The 27,813-nt window shown below is 39.7% G+C and overlaps 1 protein-coding gene and 1 long non-coding RNA gene across 7 annotated transcripts in view; one reads left to right on the top strand and one right to left on the bottom strand.

Moving 5' to 3' along the window:
• Positions 1 to 10,599, top strand: part of LOC132829922 (protein tyrosine phosphatase type IVA 2-like) — a 130,327-nt gene extending 119,728 nt beyond the window's left edge. For both annotated transcript variants that reach the window (XM_060847342.1, XM_060847343.1), the window contains exons 5-6: positions 630 to 704; positions 5,886 to 10,599. In XM_060847342.1, coding sequence (XP_060703325.1) covers positions 630 to 704; positions 5,886 to 5,997 — 187 coding nt within the window. In that variant the 3' untranslated portion in view covers positions 5,998 to 10,599. The remainder of the gene's footprint in view (positions 1 to 629; positions 705 to 5,885) is intronic.
• LOC132829924 (uncharacterized) overlaps positions 1 to 27,813 on the bottom strand; it is a 220,072-nt gene that overhangs the window by 46,630 nt on the left and 145,629 nt on the right. The window lies entirely within an intron of this gene.

Genomic DNA, 27,813 nt, shown 5'->3' with positions numbered 1-27,813 from the left:
AGTCCATCATGCTTGCACTAGTTCTTCAAATGACCTTTACTACTGAAAGCCAATCTCTTATTTTTCCCCTTGAATATCGTTTTTAACCAAATAATTTTCCAATTCCCTCTTGAATACCTCAATTAAACCTGCCTCTATGGTAGTTCCAGACAGTGAATTCCATGCCCTAACTATTTACTGTTGAAAAAGATTTTTGACACGACCCTTCTTTCACAAATTTTAAATCTAGGCACTCTTGTTCCTTTTGCAAACAGGAGCAGTTTCTTCTCATCTAGCCTAATCATTTTGAGAACCTTTATCGATCTGAGAAAGATTGGAATTTGTATATGTATTCCACATCCTATCAAAGAACAACCACAAAGACACCACCTTAATACGGCACTTCATAATGTAAATGTTGAATGGTGTAAATTAAAGAGCCTAGATTAAGTCAGGCAGTGTGCAGTTGAATACTGTAATGTCAGATCTGTGATTCTATGGTTCAATGAGTTGAATAGCTTTTGTTTGGTCCTTTTTTTTCTTTCCTCTTAGGTGTGTGTAAATGTGCAGCAAATACTGATGCACAAAAAACAGTGCAGTCTTGCTAAACAAGTACTGATTATTCAATCTGTCTTTCCTTTGTACTGTAGAGCTCCAGTGCTTGTTGCATTAGCATTGATTGAATCTGGAATGAAGTACGAAGATGCTGTTCAGTTTATAAGGCAGTAAGTAAAGTGTCATTAATGTTTACAGTTTTATATTTTGTCTGTAGGTAGTGACTGTGTGTGCATTTGAACATTCTTCCTGGCTAGCTTTGTCAGTGGGCTCTCTGTAGAACTGAATTGTGCACACCATATAGGTATGAGACTTGATCCAATCACTGGATTAATTGATCACTCTCAATGCCATTTTGTTTAAAAGCATCCCAAAGATTTTCACAATAAGACCTTTGGGATTCTTTCAAATCAAATAGTATTAAGAATGGTCAGCTAGTCCAGCAAAGATTGAGTCACGCCTCAGACATTGTAATGTGTTGTGGTGTCCCTATTTCAGCACTTACAAATATTTTGCTTACGGTGATGGGGAATGGAAAATCCCCCATACTTTATCTGGTTTAGGCAGAGAATGGCAACTTTATATATTTTTCACTGTCCTTGAATACAAGCGACAATAAAATCTAAATCTATAAATAGTTAAAGGCAATTCAGGATGGAAAATTAATTCTTGTCTTGCCTGCATCCTGTGAATGAATCTTTGAAATAGAAACACATGTTGCTCTGAAGTTTTTTGTTGAGGATTTTGTCTGTGCAAAGATAAAAGTGGAATTTACTTGTCTAAGCAGACTTCAAAACATTGGGGCATAAATAGGAGGAATAGACCATTTATCCCATTGAATCTGCTCTGCCATTCAATAAGATCATGGTGACGTTTTCATGGACTCAGCTCCACTTACTGCCTGCTCACCATAACCCTAAATTCCCTTACTGTTCAAAAATCTATCTTTTTGCCTTAAAAAACATTCAATGAGGTAGCATCAATTGCTTCAGTGGACAGGAAATTCCATACTTTCCATAATACTTTGGATGAAGGTTCATGTCACATTACAGGTGATCACCATTGCACTACACACACACACACACATACACACACGGACACACTCACTCACTCACTCACTCACTCTGACAAAGATCCACATGCATACATATACTTTGTGTGATGAATTTGTATTTGCAGAGTTATATTACACTTTGCTCAAAAACTGCATGAATTTATGTAAAACTCTGTTATCTCACTTTTTAGATTAGAATCAATCTAAACATCAGGTCATAGACAGAGAACACAGGGGGCTAACACTTTCAACATATGAGGTAAAAACAATGACTGCAGATGTTGGAAACCAGATTCTGGATTAGTGGTGCTGGAAGAGCACAGCAGTTCAGGCAGCATCCAAAGTGCAGCGAAATCAACGTTTCGGGCAAAAGCCCTTTGGCTTTTGCCCGAAACATCGATTTCGCTCCACCTTCAACATATTGTCTAGCTGTTGTGGTTCTGTTCGCCGAGCTGGGAGTTTTTGTTGCAAATGTTTCGTCCCCTTTCTAGATGACATCCTCAGTGCTTGGGAGCCTCCTGTGAAGCGCTTCTGTGATGTTTCCTCTGGCATTTATAGTGGCTTGTCTCTGCCACTTCCAGTTCTCAGTTGCTGTCTGCTGCAGTGGCCGGTATATTGGGTCCAGGTCGATGTGTTTGTTAATAGAATCTGTGGATGAGTGCCATGTCTCTAGGAATTCCCTGGCTGTTCTCTGTTTGGCTTGCCCTATAATAGTAGTGTTGTCCCAGTCAAATTTGTGTTGTTTGTCATCTGCGTGTGTGGCTACTAAGGATAGCTGGTCGTGTCGTTTCGTGGCTAGTTGGTGTTCATGGATGTGGGTTGTTAGCTGTCTTCCTGTTTGTCTTATGTAGTGTTTTGTGCAGTCCTTGCATGGGACTTTGTACACTACGTTGGTTTTGCTCATGCTGGGTATCGGGTCCTTTGTCCTGGTGAGTTGTTGTCTGAGGGTGGCTGTTGGTTTGTGTGCTGTAATGAGTCCTAGTGGTCGCAGCAGTCTGGCTGTCAGTTCAGAAATGCTCCTGATGTATGGGAGTGTGGCCAGTCCTTTGGGTTGCGGCATGTCCTCATTCCGTTGTCTTTCCCTTAGACATCTGTTGATGAAATTGCGCGGGATCCATTTTTGGTGAATACTTTGTACAGGTGTTCTTCTTCCTCTTTTTGCGGTTCTGGTGTGCTGCAGTGTGTTGTGGCCCTTTTGAATTGTGTCCTAATGCAACTTGGTTTGTGTGTGTTGGGGTGGTTGCTTTCATAGTTCAGTACTTGGTCTGTGTGTGCGGCTTTCCTGTATACCTTCGTACTGAATTCTCCGTTCGGTGTTCTCTGTCCCATCACGTCTAGGAATGGGAGCTGGTTGTCCTTTTCTTCTTATCTCCTGAAACGGATTCCTCCGAGTGTGGCATTGATGATCCGGTGTGTGTTCTCTATTTCTGTGTTTTTAATGATTACAAAGGTGTCGTCCACATATCTGACCCAGAGTTTGGGTTGTATTTGCGGTAAGACTGTTTGTTCTAACCTTTGCATTGCTTCTTCTGCTATGAGTCCAGAGATCGGTGAGCCCACGGGTGTACCCAAACTCTGGGTCAGATATGTGGATGACACCTTTGTAATCATTAAAAACACATAAATAGAGAACACACACCGGATCATCAATGCCACACTCGGAGGAATCCGATTCAGGAGATAAGAAGAAAAGGACAACCAGCTCCCATTCCTAGACGTGATGGGACAGAGAACACCGAACGGAGAATTCAGTACGAAGGTATACAGGAAAGCCGCACACACAGACCAAGTACTGAACTATGAAAGCAACCACCCCAACACACACAAACCAAGTTGCATTAGGACACAATTCAAAAGGGCCACAACACACTGCAGCACACCAGAACCGCAAAAAGAGGAAGAAGAACACCTGTACAAAGTATTCACCAAAAATGGATCCCGCGCAATTTCATCAACAGATGTCTAAGGGAAAGACAACGGAATGAGGACATGCCGCAACCCAAAGGACTGGCCACACTCCCATACATCAGGAGCATTTCTGAACTGACAGCCAGACTGCTGCGACCACTAGGATTCATAACAACACACACACATCAACAGCCACCCTGAGACGACAACTCACCAGGACAAAGGACCCGATACCCAGCATGAGCAAAACCAACGTAGTGCACAAAGTCCCATGCAAGGACTGCACAAAACCCTACATAGGACAAACAGGAAGACAGCTAACAACCCGCATCCATGAACACCAACTAGCCACGAAACGACACGACCAGCTACCCTTAGTAGCCACACACGCAGATGACAAACAACATGAATTTGACTGGGACAACACTACTATTATAGGGCAAGCCAAACAGAGAACAGCCAGGGAATTCCTAGAGACATGGCACTCATCCACAGATTCTATTAACAAACACATCGACCTGGACCCAATATACCGGCCACTGCAGCGGACAGCAATTGACAACCGGAAGCGGCAGAGACAAACTATAAATGCCAGAGGAAACATCACAGAAGCGTTTCACAGGAGGCTCCCAAGCACTGAGGATGTCACCTAGAAAGGGGACGAAATGTTTGCAACAAAAACTCCCAGCTCGGCGAACAGAACCACAACAACGAGCACCCTGCTACAAATCTTCTCCCAAACTTTGAATATTGTCTAGCTATCACCATTGATAACAGCTAACCCGAGAATGCAACTTTTTCAAAAAAAGGGTTTTGTGATTTACACGTGAAAGAAGTGAAACTATCACTGTATGCTAACAGGTGAAAGGCTTAACAGACAATCAATTTTTCAATGTATAATTTCAGTGACATTACACTACAAATTTTTGCTATAAATTCTGTGTTACGATCAAGCCCTCCACAATCACCTGATGAAGGAGCATCGCTCCGAAAGCTAGTCTGCTTCCAATTAAACCTGTTCGACTATAACCTGGTGTTGTGATTTTTCACTTTGTACACCCCAGTCCAACACCAAATCATGGATGATGAAGCTACTCTTCAACTCAGTCCTAAGTCTGTTTTCTCTTATTTTGAGGCTATGCCTCCTGGTTTCATCTGCCAGTGGAAACAACCTCCCTGCTTTTATCTTATCTGTTCTCTTCATAATTTGATGTTTCTATAAGAACTCCTTCCTCATTCTTCTAAATTCAACTGAGTACAGTCCCAGTCTACTCCACCTTTCCTCCGTAAGAAAATCTTCTCCATTCCGGAATCAACCTAGTGAACCTCCTCTGTAACCTCTCCAGTTCCAGTAATTCTTTTTCACATAAGGAGACCAAAACTGTACACAGTACTCTAGGTGTGGTGTCACCAGTACCCTATACAGCTGCAGCATAACCTCTCTATTTTAAAATCCATCTCTCTAGCAATGAAGGACAATATTCCATTTGCCTTAATTACCTGCTACACACAAGCCAACTTCTTGATTCATGCACTCAGACATCCAGGTCACTCTCCATTTAAATAATAGTTCATTTTGCTGTCACACTTAGCAACATAGATGTTGAGAGAGATTTACTCTTTATCTAATTCACACTTGCTCATGGCTTATTACAATAGTGTAGAGAAAGATTTATGCTACATCCAACCCAACCTGGGAATGATTGATGTTAATGCTGGAAGTTTGAAACTGAATAATTGCCATTGCGTAGAACAATTTAAACAGGTAAATGACGTAAATACAATTACAGATCTATGGCTGCTTCTCGATGATTTGGGCATGGGAGATTTGCTGCTTACTACACAATTGGAATCTAATTTTATGTTAGTTGCTGTAAAGCAGCTATATCAAAGTACATTGGTTTTTCTTCATATGTCCACATTAGTCTGCTCCAATCATACTCAAAACTAACTATTGAGAAGTATTAATATTGTCTATAAAATTATCAGTCTTATCAAATCAGACTCCCGTTGAGTCATCTCATTCTGTTTACTCCCATTTGAAACTAGCAAATTCCCTTGCCAATGTTGAGCGCTGCACTCCAGTAACATTGAAAGCCAATTGAAGGATCCAGAGTACAGGTCTCTTGGCCAATGTTCTGAGCGTTTTCCAAAATGAGCTTTGAAAATAAGCATTGTAGTCTCCAAAGTGTCCTGCTTAAAGGAACTGTCAATTGTAATTAGGAAACTCAGACACATTTGTGTCCAATATTACTGAAAATGTCAGATGTAATTATTGAAAGATATGTGATAGATGCAGTTATAATGTACAGTTAAATTACTTACATATAAATACAGTAAATGCATTAAAATACTGAAATTCACCTATTCCATTCTTTCTCCATTTCAGGAAAAGACGTGGAGCTTTTAACTCAAAGCAACTACTTTACCTCGAAAAATATCGGCCAAAATGTCGTTTGCGCTTCAAAGCTGCAAATAGCACAAGCTGCTGCATCCAGTAACAATCTGTCTCTGGACTGTAGATATCTTGATGACGCAAACACAGAAAATTGAATATATTCACATTCGGTGAAGACAGGACCTTCAATCTTGAAGTGAATTTTTAAAAAAAGAAATGTCTTTGTGGTGAAGGAATTGTGTATTTTTCATATGATTGATCTTATCAGGGAAGTGTTGCATCTTAAAATGGTCTGTATAGAAAGAATTCACTACCTCTGTAAAAGGAGGTTAAGATTATGTCTGTGCAAAGTCCCACTGTCACCTCACTTTGTAGACCTCACTTGCAATGCACAAAGACTTCTTAAGGTTATGGTTCGATGCAATAGTTTATCCCTTTGATTGCAGCAGGTAGGCAAAATAAAAGATGGAATCTGGCACTGTAATTGTATTGTATTTGATTTCCAGAGATGAGCAATGCCAATCTTAGAGAATAAGCTCTTTGTTTTGGTGTAATACATAAGGTTTCTTCTAGACTTGAAGCATCAAGTGTATTAACCTCTTACTTTAGGTTTTTCTAATCAATTTTTCAACCAAAAAAGAGGAGGGGGAAGTAACTGTCCTTTTCTTTAAAGGTGATGTTTTGCAAATCTTATGTAGTAACAATCTGCAATATATGCATCAGACAGTCTCCAAGATGTGGAATGTGTGCTGCAATATTGGGTTTGCAGTCCCTTCATGGCAAATGCTCCAGCCTGTGTACTAATATTACCTTAGTGGGGTTTTCTCTTCCCCACCCTGAGTACAATGTAGTGTTACACTAAACTGTCTCTTTCCAGGGCAAGATTTGGATGGCAGTGAAATAGTAAATTACCACACCACAATGGTTCCTGTTACTGTTTTTATTGGAACCCACAAGATCGGTAATTCAATGTGCTACAGGTTCTTTCTGGGAGGATTATTGATCTAGAAGTTATGTCCCTCTGAATGTTACAAGATATTTTATGAATCTAACAACAGAAAGCAATAACACAGTAAAGTCTCATCATGTTTTACCAATTTGTTATACATAGAAAAAGGAAAAAAATGAACCAATAATAGATTGAGAGACTAAGAACATGCAGTGTCTGGATTTCTAATGGAGTGTCAGGGTGAGTGAAAAGGTGGAGGTGAAAATCTAGAAAGTGGTTAAATGAAGAATGTAGATGTCTAACATCTGGCCATAAATGTTGCATTGAATTGTATACAAAAATGAATTAATATCTGCTTTTCCTTCTACACTCATTTGCTTACAATGAGCGTTGGCCATTTTCTATATGTTTTTGTTTGGGTTTTGCACTGAACCCCTCACAAAAATGTGCAGAATGTCAATTTATTTGATTTTCTCATTATAAGTTTTCAGCTCTTTATGAAACAAAAGGCCAAAAAAAGCTTTTTTTATTCACTTTAAATATAGAGGAAGGATAGGAATTTCATGAGCTGTGGATGTGAGAAATGAAACTGATCTCTTGGGTAGTTAAGTAAAAGTGCAGCTTGTTGCTTGTGTCCAATCATCAGACTGGTATTTCAGGAGAAATTGCTTCTGAATCATGACTTAATCTTTTTTTAAAATAGATTTTCTCCTGATAGTGTTTTTTTTAAAAAAAACTTTCACAAATATTATTTCTGTTTAAGCACTTGTTACTCATCTGGTACCATACAATAAATCTGGCCGCCCTACATTGTTACACTGATACTTGATCAGACCCATTTTGCAAATTTAACTGGGCTGTTTCTGATTCTATAAATGTGATTCATGCAAAAGCTTACATCACAGTCATAGCCAAATGTGTACAGAGGCACAATGTACCCAGCAGAGACTCTTGAAACAAATGTGCAACATTTTCACTATTTAAGAGCATTATCACTCTAACTTTAGTACGTACTAATTTTACACAAGTGAGATTCCTTAATGCTCCTTAGATGTGGGGTCAAGCTGCTATTTGCTGATGCAAAATGAATTAACCAGTGCCTGTTACCATAGATGGCACTAATGCCAAAGGACTTCCTGGTGTCTAAACATTTGAGGACAATGTGGAAACAGGCCCTTCGGCCCAACAAGTCCACACCGACCCACCCATTCCCCTACAGTTACTCCTTAACTAACACTACGGGCAATTTAGCATGGCCTATTCACCTGACCTGCACATCTTTGTGACTGTGGGAGGAAACCGGAGCACCCAGAGGAAACCCACGCAGACACTGGGAGAATGTGCAAACTCCACACAGTCAGTCGCCCGAGGCGGTAATTGAACCCGGGTCCCTGGCGCTGTGAGGCAGCAGTGCTAACCACTGTGCCACCGTGCCGCCCGTGACCTGTGCCATGACTTGTTCATTTGCAGCATGTTTGTGGGCAGTGTCCAGCATAGGAGAGTAAGGTGCAACTTAATTTAACTCCCCTAAAAGATAGCAAATGCTTGAATGTGATTCTGGAGAAACAATTTTGTGTCTACCCTCGTATTGCAGATATTTTCCATTGTACAGGATGTAACAAAACAAGAAAGTGAGCTGAGTAACTGGAGCATACCAGTTATATCAGCTAAAGCCTAGCTAATCTTTAACTGTGCCTGACTGTCCAGTATGATTCTGTTATGTTAAACCTGACTCAACCTAATTTCCTTCTCCCCATAATTTCTTATCAAGGTTAAATTTAATATAACGTTGAAAAAGTGGTTATAAACACAATCTTCTGTACTTCTGGTGTGATTTGCCATTTTCCAACATTACATGAGAAGCTCTTCAAGAATTTTCTGAATCATTTGTACACCTTTAGAACTATTTAATTGTATATTTTGAAGTTATTTGACTTTTTTTATTTAGTAATTTCCAATTCTTCCAAGAACAATCCAAAGTAATACACCTTAATTTATAACAATCAGTGCCCTGGAATTCTGATGCTCTAATCATAGATATTTTGACTTGCACACTGTCAAGTCTTGTCAATACATGCTTCAGCAGTAATTAGTAGCTGTTCTTTAAAGAATATGAAGACTGGAAATAGCTGACCTATGTGGTCATAAATCTGGTAGCTCTGTCTTTGCAGCACTGTACTCTATCTTGGGAATCCTGGATAGCTTTGTTACTAGTATGCTGTTTTGATGCTACATTGCTTCATGTCTAGTATCTATCCCCATATAAATCTAAAAGAAATCACATAGGAACTGAGTTAGATTTAAAATTTTTGGGAGGAGAAGGAATTCCCACGTTTTTAATCTGAGGGGAAATGGGATAATGTGATCTAGCCACACTTTCCATCTCTTGTGTGAAAATTTATAGCTCATATTTAGAAGGAAAATCTCAAGACACCCTCTGTTTATATGTTTTGCTTTTTAATTGAAGAGCCTGTCAAACCCTGCTATATTGGAGAGTGCGCTAATCATTTCATTGTGACTTTTGAGAAATTGAACGAGATTCATGTGGTCCAAAACACCCATTTCTTTGTGAACCTACCCTTTTATTTAAAGAGGTAAATGTTAAGAAGCTGGCCTCCTGTTTCCTTGAGGTTTACTGGGATAGCCTTGTAAAGTGTGGGTTTGTTGTGATAGGGAAATCTGTTTTTTTAAAAAATAATAAATTAATTGAACCTCTGGAGGTGAAGAGACAGCTTAATTACATTTACAAATCAATTCTTTGTTTCAGAAAATAATTTCCTCTAACTTGAAAATTATTTCTATTTTGCATTTGTCTTCAGACATTAGGAAGGACATCTAATTTATTTGTGTACATCTTGATGGCAGTTGACAAATTCAAACATTTGATCAGGAGATAATTAAGTTTAAAAAAAATCTAAACTAGTGATGGACAAATGGGATTACTGGACTGGTGAAAATAACCAGATACTGCAGGTACCAGGCCAGTGTTGGAAATGCCCAGTTATTGGGGCCTCTTCAAGACACTTTCAGGGAATTTTGATGTCCCAGTACCTATACCCAGGTTCACTTTGTTTCTTGTGGACTTTGTGTTATCAGATCTATGCTTTTGAGTGCTAAAATAAATACCAAGGGTGAAATAGTTACATTAGCAAGTAATCTATCACTATTTCAAACTTGTATTTAGAATCAATTTTCTTTCATTTCAAAATTAACAAACTATACTAAATGACTTGGTGATTTCTGTCCTGGAAAGACTGCATTCCTTTTTAAATTATAATATGTGTTCAGAGGGAAACTCGAGTAGACATGAACAATCACCAAATACAAAACTTCAACAGAGCCTTGGTTGATGAGGTTACCTGTTCCAAAGGTGGGGCATCGTGAGCGATCATTGATGTCTTGAGACATGTGATTTGAAATGAGCTAAAAGTTCTTAATCATAAAATAGCGCCTTGACATTGCTGGTCACTGACTATGTCATCTCTATGACCATTCTGTGCCTATCCAATTGGTGTGTACACACCAACAATCATTTAGTAATTATCTAAAACTACCGATATTTATATTTTCAATGATCAATTGTGTTCCAAATATATTCTTTTTTAATCATTTTGCAAAACAAAATGTTAGAAGTGCAAGTCAATGTTATGGAAACGCTGCCCCTGCTGTGACAAAAGGGGCGCAGTCTTTCTGGAATCATGTTTCAGCATAAAATCTGCTTTTCTTGATTCTATATTAAAAGAGATTGTGTCTTTAGTGTTAGAGCTCTCATACTTTGTGTTTTGTTTCATTGTTTATAAAGCTTGGTTATCATGGGGCTAAAAAGTTCGTTTTCACTAACTTGAAGTGAAAAAGCAAACAATTGATACAGCATCTGTTCAGTTTGTGACTGAGTAAAATGATCAACTTATTGCCTTCTTGGGTGGATGAGTTTAATTCTTAGACGGGGACTGAGGAATCAAAAGTTGTTTGCTGGGGCTTGTGTAGGACATGAGGTTAGCTGCAAACACAAGCGTTTTAGGGACAGGAAGGTATTGGCCTATATCTTGGGTAGAAAAAGTACGTTTTTCAGCAGTCACCTTTAATTTGGAGCGCCAACTTATGATTTTGCAACAGAAAATTGCTGTTCAATTTACCCCTACTCCAGAAGTTTTAAGTAATTGAAAAGTGTGTTTCTAGACATTTTGCCCACTGTATATCCTTTAAACACAGTCAAGGTTAGGGCTGATGGATTTTTTTAGCAGCATGCTAAGCCCAAATTAAAATGCATCTCACATTCTCTGAAAATGAACTTTACAAGTGTTTTATTACTCTCCAGAATTTAATTACTGTTGAATATTTTGAATTTTTTCATTATCTCAGTCTCATCTTCCCCTCTTCATTTCTAAATCTGATTTGACATTGAATATTAAGTATGTACCTTCCTTTCAGGAAGATTTAGATTCTGCATGTCTGAGCATTCTTCAATTTGAAGCTTACCCTGCTTACATACAGTACAAACTCCTTACCGAGTATTATACTCCAATTTCTAAATGTAAGTTGGCAGTCAAAAGTCAGCAAAAGATGTGTGTAAGATGCTAAAAGGGTAATAAACAATGACTACCATTATTTCACAACTGGCAGGAATACTGGCTTGGATTTTGCTATCTTACCCTTCCGAAATGGCTTAAAATTTGCTGATTCTAGTTATATCTGTTTTATGGCCTGGCAGAGTAACTAATTTTACAGATTTATTAACCTGTCCTGCCTGGAGTTGCAGACTTCTTTGCATTCCTTCCACCTTGTAGTTAGATTTTTTTTTACATTTCTTCCTCATTAAAGTTACAGACGCCCTCATATGTCCTCTGGTGTTAAGACCTTCAGTATAAACAATTTGCTTGGATCAAGTTTGTCAAATTATTTTTATAAATAAAATCAGGCTGAAGTCAAAAGACAACAAACCAGATTTCCCTTCTGGGGGTACACTCTCCTTCCAATATATAAGTTGGTTAATGTTTTGCACCAATCTGATGGAATAATGGATCTTTCATGACTGCAACACTGTTGTATTAGTAAATATTACTTTATTCAGTCAGGTGGCATTTTCAAGTTTCTGCCATAATTTCATCTCTGCTCTCCATTCATATATTTATGCAGGCCATAAGAGTTCAACATTGCCATAGTAAAGCAAAGCAGACCAATGGCCAGCACATTGTTTTTCTGTCTCTCTTACTGTTTTCCAATGACTGCAGCAATTTCAAGATGTCAGTATCTGAGTTGTTCTGTCCTATCAGTGATTTGTTAATTGGTCTCTGGTCTCAATTGACAGTGCTGGTGGGCATTTCCCTCCCATTATGAATCGGTAAATGACTAGAACTCCTGATCCATATCTTTAATTTGTGCACACTGGTGAAAATGTGTATGCACATATATCAGATTAGAACACGTTTTCCATCTAAGTGCAAAGTCAATTATGTCCCACCTGTGTTAAGAGCAAGTGGATGCTGATTACTCCACATCCCAGCAAGGGGCAGGAGTGAACTGCAAGAAGAGTAGGCTGGGTGAATTGATATAATACGAACACCAATATATGACCATCTAAAATAGAAGCCCTGCCTTGTCTCTAGCACAAAATGTGGAAGTAGCTGGAAAATGTGTGTTGATCAATGTCTACAAAGAACATTAATATTCTGTCATAGGTGCACTCTTAACTTGAATCCTAATGTAGGATTAGTCACAAAATATCAATGTTATTGGTGATGTCTTCAAACATTTTCTATTTTATCCCTTCTTACATTTCTGAGCTTTCAGTTTAGCTTTGGTTGTTCTGAAGCATAATTTGATAGCTTTGGAGTGTTTGAAGTTTCAGTTAGACCTGGATTTCACAATATTTTATCACTGCCAGTTTTTGAACCATTCCTATAGAAGAATCTGTACTAGTGTACTGAAACTACAAATTAAAGCCAGCAGTGACAGGTGCTGTATGTGAAGATTCATTGAGTATCCTAATCTGCTACTACAAGTACAATTGTGCTACAGAGACAGGCTAATGAATTTAGTAGAAGTTAGATTTGTAGCAGGTTAAATGTTATGTCTTGCTCCTGAATGACAAAAGCATAGAGTCATAAGAGATGTACAGCAAGGAAACAGACCCTTCGGTTCAACCTGTCCATGCTGACCAGATATTCCAACCCAAACTAGTCCCACCTGCCAGCACCCGGCCCATATCCCTCCTAACCCTTCCTATTCAGATAGCCATCCAAATGCCTTTTAAATGTGCCCCTATCCCTCTCAACCCTTCCTATTCACATACCCGCACCTAAATGCTGTTTTAATGTTGTAATTGTACTAGTCTCCGCTACTTCCTCTGGCAGCTCGTACCTTATGTGCATCACCCTCTGTACAAAAAAGTTTCCCTTAGGTCCCTTTTAAATCTTTCCCCTCTCATCTTTAACCTATGCCCTCTAGTTTTCAACTTAAATCCTCCAACACTGGCAACATCCTTATAAATCCTTTCTGCACCCTTTCCAGTTTCACATCTTTCCTATAGCAGGGAGACCAGGAGTGCAGTATTCCAAAAGTGGCCTAACCAATATCCTGTACAGCCGTAACATGACCTCCCAACTTATATACCAATAAAGGCAAGCATACAAATGGCTGTCTTCACTGTCCTATCTACCTGTGACTTCACTTTCAAGGAACTATGAACCTGCACTCCAAAGTCTCTCTGTCTGGCAACACTCCCCAGGGCCTTAGTGATTTGCCTGACCAAAATGCAGGCAGGATCTCCTATATATCTAAATTAAACTCCCATCTGATTAAGTCCTGTTGTACCCTGAAACTAGCTTGATACTGTAGCATTTTTAAATGTTTTGGCATGCAAGTTTTCATACTTTTCATATTGGCACATATATCGATCTTCCTTTGTGATCCTGTGATTTGTCCAGAGTTACAATCATACCTTTTATCTGAAAATACTCATGTTGGTTAAAACATGAGTATTTAGTTGTCACTTGTTTTCTAAGCTCACTTTAGTGTCATTTTTAAAAAAAAACTTCAAGTTGTAAAATGCATACAATTTCAACTGTTTCAAGTTAGAAAATGAAATTTCTTTCCTCCATTACATCATTTTATTGTATCTTGAAAGATGTTTGCACAGGCTTCCATCACTACCCTGCCCAGAAAACTTTTTCAGTATTGATCATTTTCTAAATGTAGAGTTTGATAACATCAATCTGAAATATTTCTTCAGAGGTGATGACATAATGCTTCATTGAAGCTAAGCTGCTACAGGAATTAATATTCACCATTGGAACAAAAGTGTGATAAGTGAATTTATAACAGTGGCCTAAAGCTGCATTTGGGGGTTCACCAAGCCGTTACAATTTCACAATTTACACTTTTCAATTCTATACCTCTCCCTTCCTGCAATCAGCGAATATATGAAACTACAAAATGTGCTACATGCTTTGCTACATTTTTAAAATATCTAATTATAATGTTCAGAAGCACCAAATAGTATTGTTTGATGGTGCGACAATTAACATTTACACTTAAAGTGCACACCATCAAAGTGAGGAGCACTATGGTGGCACAGTGCCTAGCACTGTTGCCTCATAGTGCCAGAGACCCAGGTTCAATTCCCACCTCAGGCAACTGTCTGTGTGGAGTTTGCACGTTCTCCCCGTGTCTGCGTGAGTTTCCTCCCACAGTCCAAAAATGTGCAGGTTAGGTGAATTGGCCATGCTACATTGCCCTTAGTGTTAGGTGAAGGGGTAAATATAGGGGAATGGGTCTGGGTTGCTCTTTGGAGGGTCGGTGTGGACTTGTTGGGCCGAAGGGCCTGTTTCCACACTAAGTAATCTAATCTAATCTATTAAAATGTCAACTTTGCCTTCCTTGACAGTGAATCTCATTCTTTGATTGAATGTTGATTTAAGCAACCAGACCTTCTGTTGGAAAGTGGTAATAAATTTGGAAATGAGCACCAACTTTCTCTCTTTTTCTGCCGCCTGCACTGATGCCTCCGTTCCCATTCTCAAACACAGACAGTAGAAGTCCAAAGGAAAAATGTTTACAGCAACTCTTGACCCTGCCGTCCTTGCATCTCCATCTGCTAAGTTGTTGAACGTGTTATTGATGATCACCCACTTTACTGCCCAACTTTACTGTAGGAAGGGATGCATCGAAAGTGGCTTCCTGCACCTGCATTATTAGATCTACGTCCTAAACATGAATCATCAAATATCCCAAGGAGCCTTCACAAGAGCTTTGGAAAGCAAAATTAGACACTAAGCTACATTAAATGGTATTAATGAAGTTTTTTTCAAACTGGTAGATATTAATCAAAGGTTTTCTAATCTGTGGGCTGAGACACCAGTGGAGATTGCAAGCTCAAGCAGCAATGCCTGGCTTGAAGCTTGGACTAATTTCTAAAAGTTGTGGCTTTCTTTAAATTATCACTTTTGTTGGACATTGTGGTTACTTCTGACAAGAAATTCAAACTTCCACTGATTTTGAAAAAAAAATTATACACCAAGATTTCAAAAATAAAAAAAACTCTGCACACATGCACCATGTATTATGAGAGCGCAATGGAAACAAGTATGACCTGATGGCCATTTTGGAGACGAAGTTGCAAGGTGAAACCTAAATATTTGAGATTTTGGAAGGACATAAAGCTATTGAAAAGGTAAGATTAGATTAGCAATGTGGAAACAGACCTTTTGGCCCAATCAGTCCATACCGATCCTCCGAACAGAAACTCACCCAGACCCCTTTCCCTCTGACTAATGCACCTAACACTATGAGCAATTTAGCATAGCCAATTCACCTGACCTGCACATCTTTGGACTCTGGGAAGAAACCCACACAGACACTGGGAGAATATGCAAACTCAACACACGGTTGCCCGAGGCTGAATTGAACCTGGGACCCTGGTGCTACGAGGCAGCAGTGCTGACCACTGAACCACCATTCCATCCAGGAGGTAGCTCTGTTTATTAAGGATAATATAAGGCCATGAGATCGTAGAAACAGTAGTAGTCTATTTGGTCCTTCAGGGTTCTTCTGCCATTCAATAGGAATGATGGATGAACCATGATCCATGTGTCAACTTGGCTGCGTTTTCCCGGTAACCTTTGATTCCCCTACCAATGAAGAATCTAGCTATCTCAGCCATAACACAGTAGGGATAGTCAACTATAGTTCATACGTCAAAGATGTAGAATCAGTTCAGGTGGTGATAAATAGCCAAAGTATACTTCATGTGTTTATTGACATAACAGTAGCTTTGCTGTAAAAATATACATATTATAAACGTGATTTGTTTTTTTAAAAAAAAGCACTGCAATAACAAATGATTTCAACCTTAATATGGATTAAATGAATCAAACTGGCAAAGGTGACTTGAATTTGACGTGTATTTGAGACATTAGTTTAGACCGGTATAGACCTGGTAGTGTGCAATGGTGCAGGACACAAGTGATAAAGTCTATAAGCAACAAAGACAATAACACATTGAAATTTTACATTCAGTTTGAGTAGAAGGCTCCAGGACCAATGTTTTTAATAAAGATTAAAAAATTAAATAAATTACAAGGATATGGGACTTGGTTAAAGCAAATGGAAAAAATACATTAAAAGGGACAAATAAAGAAGTAGTGGAAGATATTTAAGGTGTTGTTTCATAAGTGATGAATTTATTCCATTGGGAAAGAAATTTATGAAAGGAGGATTTACATTTGTGGCGACCTAAGGGAGTTTAGGGTAAGATTAAATTGAAGGAAAATGTGTAGAATACTTCAGAGACAGGTCAGATGATTGAACAGATTTTAAAGCCAGCAAAGAATTGCATTTTGTTAAAAAGGGAGAATTCAGACTATCAGAGAAAAATAGCGAGACATGTAAAAACAAATAGTAAGACTTTCTGCAAATATTTAAAAAGGAAACAAATATGAGAGCAGAGTTTCCCAAACTGTAGGTTGATATATTAGCCAACTTCCCTGATGTAATCTGTGAGTAGCCTCCCAACCACCTGCACTTATCACTACCTACTCTTGCAGGTAAGTGCACCTCTCACCCTACACTCTCCGGTCTCTTCCACACTCCCATTCTCGTTCATACCTATGTGAGCAACACGTCCCCGCCCTCCATAACTTTTTCAGGTTTGAGATCACAAGTAATGTCAAGCAACATAAAGGGACCACAATGAGAAGCGCTTCCTTAAAATTGAGAGACTGAAATTAATAATAAAATTCAGAAATATCACAGCAATTTTGTTATCCCTATGAAAGACAAGAAAATCAAGAGTGTAAAATAAATGAAGAACTTCAAACAGCTTCAATCTCTCAGAAAAAGTGGTGGGAGAATTTATTACATCTAACAGTTAAGTCTCGTGGACTTGATGGCTTTCATTCCAGGTTTTAAAAGGAGTGACTGCAAATACAGTAAAGGTGATCTTCCCAAATTCCATATATTTTGGAAAGATTTCAGTGGATTGGAAAATCACAAAAATAACACCCTGTTCAAAAGGAGGTGAAAAACAGGAAATTAAAGGCTAGTTAGTCTAATGCCTATTGTACAGACAATCTTGCCTCCATTATTGAGTTAAAAAAAAATCACAGCACCAGGTTATAATCCAACAAATTTATTTGGAAGTACTAGCTTTCAGAGTGCTGCTCCTTCATCAGGTAACAAGGGAGGCTATGATGTTAAATGTCTTCAAGGCAGAGACTGATAAATTCTTAATCTCACAAGGAATTAAGGGATACAGGGAGACCGCGTGCAAGTGGCATTGAAATGCCCATCAGCCATGATTGAATGGCGGAGCGGACTCGATGGGCTGAATGGCCTTACTTCCACTCCTATTTCTTATGGTCTTACGGAATTACTAATTACTGAATGAAGACAATAGAAACAAAAATGAATTAGTAATTATTCTGTCTGCTGTTTTTTTTGCCTTGTTATTCTCTTTTTAAAAAAAACTTACTGTGGAGTGGGGGTGATGACATCTTTGGTGCAGCTAAGAGCCAAAATGGGAGGCCCAGAGCAGAGCAGGACAGCCAGCAAGCTAGAGGCCTGGAGTGGAGCAGTATGGTAATACAAAATGTGAATACTAATTTTACTAATAATGAAGTCATAGAGGTGTACAACAGGGAAACAGACCTTTTGGTCCAACTCGTCCATGAACAGATATTCTCCATTTGCCAGCATTTGGCCCATATTTCTCTAAACCTGTCCTAATCATATACCCATCCATAAGCCTTTTAAATGTTGTCATCGCTTGTCATCGCTTCCTCTGACAGCTCGTTCCATACATGCACTCCTCTCTGCATGAAAACGTTACCCCTTGGGTCCTTTTTAAATCTTTCCTCTCTTGCTTTAAACCTATGCACTCTAATTTTGGACTTCCCCCACCTTGGAAAAAGACCTTGACTACTCACCTATCCATGCCCCTCATGACTGAAGTCACCCCTCAGCCTCCAACATTCCAGAGAAATAAGTCCTAGTCTACTTGACCTCTCCCAATAACTCAAACCTCCGGTTGCTGTGAATCTTTTCTGCACCCTCTCAAATTTAACAAAAACCTTCCTACAGAAGAGTGACCAGAATTGTACACGTTCTAAAAGTGGCTTCCTCAATGTCCTGTACAACCACAATATAATCTTAAACTCAATGTTCTGGCCAATGAAGGCAAGTGTGCCAAATACTCTTCTCACCAGTCTGGCTACCTGCAATTCCACTTTCAAGGGACTATGCACCTGTACCCTTAGGTGTCTTTGTTCAGCAACACTCCCCAGAATCCTAGCATTAACTGTGTAAGACTGTCCTGGTTTGCCTTACCAAAATGCACAAATGGCTGTGGACCCATCATCAATCCTTATTATACACTGCTGGTCACAGACCTTCAGTTCAAAAAGCCACCCTCTATGCACCACCCTCTGTCTCCTACCTTCAAGCCAATTTTTTATTCAAATGGCTAGCTGCCCCGGATCCCATGTGATCTAACCTTACTAACCAGTATACCATGCATAACCTGTCGGAATGCTTTGATGAAGTCCATAAAAATGACATCCACCGCTCTGCCTTCATCAATCCTTTTTGTCATCTCATCAAAAACCTCAGACAGGTTAGTGCAACATGATTTTCCTTACACAAAACCATGTTGATTGATTTAGACATAACAGCTCCAATGCATTCCTGACTGATGTCCCTCATTCTACCCTTGTGATCATCCAAATTTATGCTGCTCTCTCTTATCTTAATTGGCACTATGTCCCAATTCTCCTATCCAACCTGTGCACATTGGCTCCTAGTCAAGCAACAATTTAATTCTAAAATTCTCATCCTTGTTTTCAAATTAATTCATGGCTTTACACTTGTATATCTCTAATTTCCTCTGGCCACAGCCCTCTAATAAATCCACACTCCTCCAATCGCGTCCAATGTATACTTCCAATCTAAATTTCTCTACGGCAGAGTACACGCTTTCATGTTCTCCAAGTCCCACCATTTCTTTACCTTGCTTTCCTCCATTACGGGCACTCCTTAAATATTACTTCTTTGTCAAAGCTTTTAGACAACTGACCTAATATCTCCTTCCATAGATTACCCAGATGCACAGAGAGTTCTGAACACAGCCCAGTCCATCATGCAAACCAGCCTCCCATCCATTGACTTCATCTATACTCCCCATTCCAACGGGAGAGCAACCAACACTTTTCAAAGTACCTCAGTACGTGAGACCAGTAATAAATCAAATCAAAACAGAATTATAAGAACTTGAACTCCAAAAGGATAGGGCAATTATATAAGTTGGCCTTGAAACAGCTTAAAGTAAACATGGATGAAAGAGATATTAGTTTTAGAAAAAAAAACAAAAGAAGTCAAAGTAAAAAAGAATAAAGGCTAGAAAGAAAAAGTGTTATACAAATAAGTTAACATGCTTCTGTTAATAAGACTGGACAAGCCAAGGTTAATTGCTGGAAGTTAAATGGGAAATTATAGTGTTCTTTGGATAATGAATTTAAGAAATTCGCAGCCTAACATTGGTGTGAATTATATATCAAAACACATAATAGCACAAAAAAAATTTTCCTCATCATGACATTCACATTCAGGAGGAGAAAGTAAGGTCTGCAGATGCTGGAGATCAGAGCAGAAATGTGTTGCTGGAAAAGCGCAGAGGTCAGGCAGCATCCAAGGAACAAGGATAAGCCCTGAAGAAGGGCTTCTGCCCGAAACGTCGAATCTCCTGTTCCTTGGATGCTGCCTGACCTGATACACGTTCAGGATAAGACCTTCACTCAAATGTTGATTATTATCTGTGAAGAACTAGGGTCTAGTTTTACACAAGATATATGGAAAATCCAGATTTTGTAAACCAAAAATAGGGGATTGACTTTTACTCGAGTATATATGGTAATCAAATTTGTGAGATATAATTTCCCATGCACAAAGTCGTGCTGATTATCCCTAGTCAGTCAAATGCAGATGAATCCTGTCATTCAGAATCTCCTCCAACAATTTATGCTGAACTGATGTCAGACTCACCAACCTGGATTTTCTGTCCAGCCTTTCTTAAATAATGGAACCATATTTGCCACCCTCTAGTCTTCTAGCACCTCGCTGATGGCTGTTGATGATATAGACATATCTGCTAGGGGACCTGCAATTTCTTCTCAGCTTCCCACAATGTTCTGAAGTACACCTGATCAGGTCCCAGGACTTGTCCATCTTTTTGCATTTTAAGACTTCCAGCACCACATCTTCTGAAATGTGGACTCTTTTCAAGACATCACCATTTATTTCCCTGAGTTCCCCAACCAGTTCCAGGGTAAAGACTGACATGAAATATTTGTTTAAGATCTCACCCATCTGCTGTGGTTCTATGCAGATGGCTTCATTGATCTTCAAAAGGCCCTAATCTCTCCCTAGTTACTTTTTTGCCTTTAATATACTTGTAGAATCTCTTTGGATTCTTCTTTAAAGCTATCTCATGTCCCTTTTTGTCCTCCTGATTTCCTTCTTAAGTGCTCTATCTACAATTTGGTAGGTAAGAATAGAACTAGGTAAGAGCAGTTCCAACCGGCTAGATGGCAGTGGAGAGGCATTGGTGTAGGATGATGAGAGGTGAATCATATTATATCTTGCAGACAAGTTGAGAATGTCAATGAGGTCAATGTTTACCTTTGTCATAGTCACAAAGGATGTCATTTGGATTTTGATAGAGTCCTTTTGGTACTCTGACAGATGCAGAAATTTGATTGAAGGGGTTCAAACGTGAAATTCCATAACAGATGGTAATGGATTTGGGAGCTGACAACATATTCAATAACTTTGGACTGAAAAGGGAGATTGGTTGTTTGCAAGGAAGTTCTTTTTGTTGTTATGGGTTAACTAGCTAACTATATAAGTAAAAAGCAACAGAGAATTGAACTGTTCTCGTCAATTCAAAGCTATGGGGAAAATATTCTGTCCTCAATGGTGGTGATTTTGAAGGCAGGAAGGGCACTTTATTAGTCTGCAGGGGCCAGCAGCTGTATTCCTTAGGGCCAGACCTCCCAGACAGCAGCAACCAGAATGTCCCCCTGATGCTTCTGTACAGAGATAGCAAAACAACTCCTTTACACAGAAGCAAAATTCTGTGGATGCCAGGAATTGGAAATAAAAATAAAGCAGCAGATAATATTTCAAATCAGCCAGTGGTGGGACCTGCTGGAAATATTGGTAAATTCTTTTCTTCTAAAGTAGGCCCTGGGAGTTCAGAATTTCCAAGGCCTTGAAAGCGAATGTGTTGCTCTCTAATGGTTTAAGAAATAATCTGAAAATGATTTGTTACCATTTCTATGGATCGTTCTCATTTTCATTCAAAATATAAAATTTTGGATGTTAAAATTTGAATACAGAACTGGCTCAAAGGTAGAAGACAGAGGGTGGTGGTGGAGGGTTGCTTTTCCGACTGGAGGCCTGTGACCAGTAGAGTGCCACGAGGATTGGTACTCAATCCACTACTTTTTGTCATTTATACAAATGATTTGGATGTGAACATAGGTGGTATAGTTAGTAAGTTTGCAGATGACACCAAAATTGGAGGTGCAGTGGACAGCGAAGAAGGTTACCTCAGAGTACAACAGGATCATGATCAGATGAGCCAATGGGCCGAGGAGTGGCTGATGGAGTTTACTTTAGATAAATGTAAGGTGCTGGGTTTTGGAAAAGTGAATCAGAGCAGGACTTATACACTTAATGGTAAGGTCTTGGGGAATGTTGCTGAACAAAGAGACCTTGGAGTGCAGGTTCATTGCTCCTTGAAAGTAGAGTGGCAGGTAGATAGGATAATGAAGAAAGCATTTGGTATGCTTTCCTTTATTGGTCAGAGCCTTGAGTATAGGAGGTCATGTTGTGGTGTATAGGATATTGGTTAAGACACTTTAAGAATATTGTGTGCGATTTTGGTCTCCTTCGTATTGGAAGAATATTGTGAAACTTGAAAGGGTTCAGAAAAGATTCACAAGAATGTTGCCATGGTTTGGAGGGTTTGAGCTATAGGGAAAGGCTGAATCAGCTGGGGCTGTTTTCCCTGGAGCATCTGAGGTTGAGGGGTAACCTTTTAAAGGTTTATAAAATTATGAGGGTCATAAATAGGATAAATAGACAAGGTCTTTTCCCTGGGGTGGAGGAGTCCAGAACTGGAGGGCATAGGTTGAGGGTGAGAGGGTAAAGGCATAAAAGGGACTTGAAGGGCAACTTTTTCACACAGAGGGGAGGGTGGTGCGTGTATGGATTGAGCCGCAAGAGGTGGAGGCTGGTACAATTGCAGCATTTTAGAAGGCATCTGGATGGATATATGAATAGGAAGGGTTTAGAGGGAAATGGGCCAAGTGCTGGCAAATGTGTCTAGATTAGGTTAGGATAGTTGGTCTGTTTCCATGTTGTACGTTTCTATGACTCTAAAAGAAGAGACATGAAGACTGTTGGAACTGATGAAGGTTAAACTCATTATCTATTTCCTTATGTAGGAGGAATAAAAATAGCCTGGTTTAATAAATTCACTGTCAGCTCTCTTAACATCAGAAAATCTTGCTATCACCCTGTACACAGGATTTTGTAGCTATCCTACTGGATCAGGAACCAAGTAATGTACAGAATATTAAGTGGTTAATCTAATTGAGATGTTTAAGATGATTAAAGGAGCTGTTTGGGTTGATGCTGAAAAATATATTTCCTCTGATTGGAGGAATCAGTGCAAGGAAGCATAACTCCAAATTAAAGTTTGGTGTTTGGGGGATGATATTTCTTTACACAAAGGACTGTGTAATCAAATGCTGTTGAAGGATAACTTGAAAACTTTTAAACTGGAATTGATAACTTACTATTTGGCAAGGGTTACAGAAGCAAGGTGTGTAGTTGGAACTTAAAATATAAATCGACCGTGGTCTAATGAAATGGCAAAACTAGATCAAGCACTGGAATGACCTCCTCATGTTCCTAATGTCCTATAATCCTACATTCTTTTGATATAATGTTCACATCAGGCATTTAAGTGGAGATAATGGTGTGATGATAATGTTACTGGATTGGAAGTTTGGCTATTGATTTGGAACATGTTCAAATCGTACCATGGCAGATGGTAATATTTGAATTTAGTTAACTAAAACTGAAATGGAAAGTTATTTTAATCATGACTAATGTACACACTGCAGGGCAATTTTTAAAACTGTCAATCCACCTAACCTGTACATCTTTTGATTCTAGGAGGAAATCCAAGACCCCAGTGGAAATGCATGCAGATATGGGAAGAATGTGCAAACTCCACACAGACAATCACCCAAGGCTAGAATCAAACCTGGGTCCTTGATGCTGTTAGGCAGCTGTGCTACCTCAAAAGTGGAGTAGCAGGGCTTGAACTCAACCCCTGATAAGTTCATGAACCACACACCTTATCCATTAGGGCATGCAATGATTAAATTGCAACCATCAGTGACTCTTCATCAGAACTGATGATTTCTAACTTCTGATGAAGAGTCACCGGACACAGAACATTAATTCTGCTTTCTTCCCATAGATGTTGCCAGACCTGCTAAGTTTCTCCAGCAATTTATTTTTTTGTTTCAGATCTCCAGCATCTTTAATTCTTTGTTTTATTCTACAATGTTGCAAAGTGTGCTCCCATTACGACTGAGGAGTAGGCCCCAAGAACCTTTCTTTCTGTACCAACCTCAAGTATTTCTTCATAACATGACAGATCAAGTGCGGAATATTTTATCTAATGTATTCAACACTACAGCAACTGCTTTCTTCCTCCCCCACTCAAACAGACCGGCCTGTTTGGAAATGTAAAAAAAACTGAATCAAGTGATATTGGAGTCTCGTCCTCCTTGATGCACTTCAAACAACATTTTTTTCATTTCCTTTGCCTAGTCCAAACAAGTCTTTGTTCTTCTTAGACGAGACTGAATAAATGACGGCATACTTTTTCAAGAGCTTCTAATTAAGTGACATTCCAGAAATCCCTTCAACAGAAGCAATTTTGCCAGAGTGGAAGGTTAAAACCTTTGAATGAGGTAGCTTCAATCCCTAGCTTCCAAAGACAATACTTCCACAGAGACAGTCCATTATTAAATGCATGCAGTGTTTACAACTTAGGCTCAGTGTTAAGGAAAAGCTTTGGTTTCACTTTCCACAAATATAAAATAAATGCATCTTCTCTTTTGTAACCTTGTTGAATTCTGTATTGGGCTGAAATTTACCAGCTGTTCGTGGATAAATTCAGACAGAGCTTCCCAAATATTTTCTCGCTGTGACTCATTTTGAGTGTTGAAAATTTTTGTGGCCCCCTTCAGTGAGAATCGGAGCACAGCTGTACAGCTCTTCTCACTTGGCTAGAGTTCCATGTCAGCCATTGCTGCCTCAGAGCTCCTGCTTTTCAGCTTGTCACACTATTTGGGGTTTGGCCCCTGTTTTCAGCTAGGATGTGAGAAGACTTGCAAAATGACCTGCCACATTTCCTTACATGGAAAAAGTGACAGATGAGCCGCCCATGCAATCAAGCTGCTTGGCTGAAGAATTGAGTGCCTCTGGCCTCTTATCAGAGGTTAAGGGCCCTCCACTACAAGCAGAGTCAATCAGGTTTCAGCAGATTTTGTGGAATGGGGTGAAGGGGTCCATCTTCTTAAGAACTTTCTGCCCACAGTCGGGCCCCTGTCTATTGCCATCTAATTGGCTGCTGCCTACAAACCTGAGCCCTGAGTCCCACTGCCTGTACAAGGAGTCCCCCTGCCTTCTGCCCCATGTGACAAGATCCCTGTTACCTGCATGAAATCCAGTCAATTTGTATCCATTGTCCCTGATCAAGTGCTAGCATTACCGCAGAATGCAAAACTAGTGAAGGATTTACTAGGAGTTCCTCTCTACACAGAACCTCCTTACCCACTGCCCTGACTGTGCTTTGTTAAAATGCCTGAATGCAGGGCCATAGAGTTGTTAACATTTTTTAGGGAAATAGAAAGTAAATACCTCCTCTGAAATGTTCTTCGTGATAATCATCTCTAGAGAAGAGCCATAATTGATAAAACCACTCTCTATCTTTGTCTAAGTAGTACTGTTGCTAACAAAATGCACAAGTGGCTGCTGACCTTCATACAACACCAAATATGTGGCCATCACAGTAACATGAACGTCATCGGATTGGTAAGACATCATAATGTCTGTGCATCTCAATAGTGGTTTATGGCTCCATAAATGTTTTCTGTGGAGTCATTTTTAGCCAGTCATGTAGTATCAACGCAGCAAGGAGATCAGCAAAGCAGTATGTGAAATGACATCAGCTAATCTGTTACTGACGTGGAGGTGATATCATTATTCATTTTTGAGAAAATGAAACTGTACTTTCATGACCTCCAAAGAACTTTACAGTCAAAGGATTTTGAAAGGATTTATACATAAACCGTCAAAGAACATTTGTGCACAGTAAACTCCCACAAATAATGTGATAATTTTGTCAGAGATTGTTGGGAAAAGTTTTGGATAACCTACCTCCTCTCCTTTAACATATTGTCAGGAAAACTTTATGCCTGCTTGAGATGAAAAATTGCTTTAATGGTGCTTCCAAAAGACTTTTCAACCATGATGATTTGGAGCAGATGGAGGGTAAACATTCTATCATTGTAACTTCTGCCACAGGTTGTTGAGTGTTGAAGATTTATTCACAGGATGTGAGCATCGCTGGCCAGGCCAGCATTTATTGCCATCTTTTATTGCCTTCCATAGGGTGGTGGCGATAAGTGCCTTCTTGAACTGCTGTATTCCTTGGTGGCAGGTACAGCGCTGGTCAGAAGGGAAAGTGAGGACTGCAGATGCTGGAGATCAGAGCTGAAAATGCGTTACTGGAAAATCGCAGCAGGTCAGGCAGCATCCAAGGAGCAGGAGAATCGATGTTTCGGGCATGAGCCCTTCTTCAGGCTCATGCCCAAAACATCAATTCTCCTGCTCCTTGGATGCTGCCTGACCTGCTGCGCTTTTCCAGCAACACATTTTCATGGTCAGAAGGGAATTCAGGATTTTCATCCAGCAACAGTGAAGGAACAATGGATGTATTTCCAAGTCAGGATGGTGAGTGGCTTGGAGCAGAACTCTAAAATGCTGGTGCACCCATGTAGCTGCAGATCTTGTGGTCTATTGAATGACCCTTAGTATGTGACTGCAGTGCATATTGTTGATGGTACATACTACTGCTACTGAGCATCGGTGATGGAGGAGGAAAACTTAAGATACTGCAAGTGGGTTTCTTTGTCCTGGATGGTGTTGAGCTTCTTGAATGTTGTTGGAACTGCACTTATCCAGGGAAGCAAAGAGTATACCATCACTCTCCTAACTTAGATTAATAGAGTCATGGAAACAGACCCTTTGGTCCAACCCATCCATGCTGACCAGATATCCCAACCCAATCTAGTCTCACCTGCCAGCACCCAGCCCATATCCCTCCAAACCCTTCCTATTCATATACCCATCCAAATGCTTCTTAAATGTTGCAATTGTACCAGCCTCCACCACATCCTCTGGCAGCTCATTCCATACACGTACCACCCTCTGCATGAAAATGTTGTCCCTTAGGTCTCTTTTATATCTTTCCCCTCTCACTCTAAACCTATGTCCTCTAGTTCTGGACTCCCCGACCCCAGGGAAAAGACTTTGTCTATTTATCTGTTCCATGCCCTTCATAATTTTGTAAACCTCTATAAGGTCACCCCTCAGCCTCCGACGCTCCAGGGAAAACAGCCCCAGCCTGTTCAGCCTCTACCTGTAGCACAGATCCTCCTTGTAATTATTTTCTGAACCCTTTCAAGTATCACAACATCTTTCCGATAGGAAGGAGACCAGCATTGCATGCAATATTCCAACAGTGGCCTAACCAATGTCCTGTACAACCGCAACATGACCTCCCAACTCCTGTACTCAATACTCTGACCAATAAAGGAAAGCATACCAAACGCCACCTTCACTATCCTATCTATCTGCGACTCCACTTTCAAGGAGCTATGAACCTGCACTCCAAGTTCTCTTTGTTCAGCAACACACCCTAGGACCTTAGCATTAAGTATATAAGTCCTGCTAAGATTTGCTTTCCTAAAATGCAGCACCTCGCATTTATCTGAATTAAACTCCTTCTGCCACCTCTCAGCCCATTGGCCCAGATCCTGTTGTAATCTGAGGTAACCTTCTTCGCTGTCCACTACACCTCCAATTTTGGTGTCATCTGCAAACTTACTAACTGTACCTCTTATGCTCACATTCAAATCATTTATGTAAATGACAAAATGTAGGGGGCCCAGCACCGATCCTTGTGGCACTCCACTGGTCACAGGCCTCCAGTCTGAAAAACAACCCTCCACCACCACCCTCTGTCTTCTACCTTTGAGCCAGTCCTGTATCCAAATGGCTAGTTCTCCCTGTATTCCATGAGACCTAACCTTGCTAATCAGTCTCCCA

This window comes from Hemiscyllium ocellatum, chromosome 30 (assembly GCF_020745735.1).
Source record: "Hemiscyllium ocellatum isolate sHemOce1 chromosome 30, sHemOce1.pat.X.cur, whole genome shotgun sequence".
Lineage (NCBI taxonomy): Eukaryota > Metazoa > Chordata > Chondrichthyes > Orectolobiformes > Hemiscylliidae > Hemiscyllium > Hemiscyllium ocellatum.
Note: the sequence above shows the minus strand (reverse complement) of the source record. Positions and strands in the feature narration are given on the sequence as shown.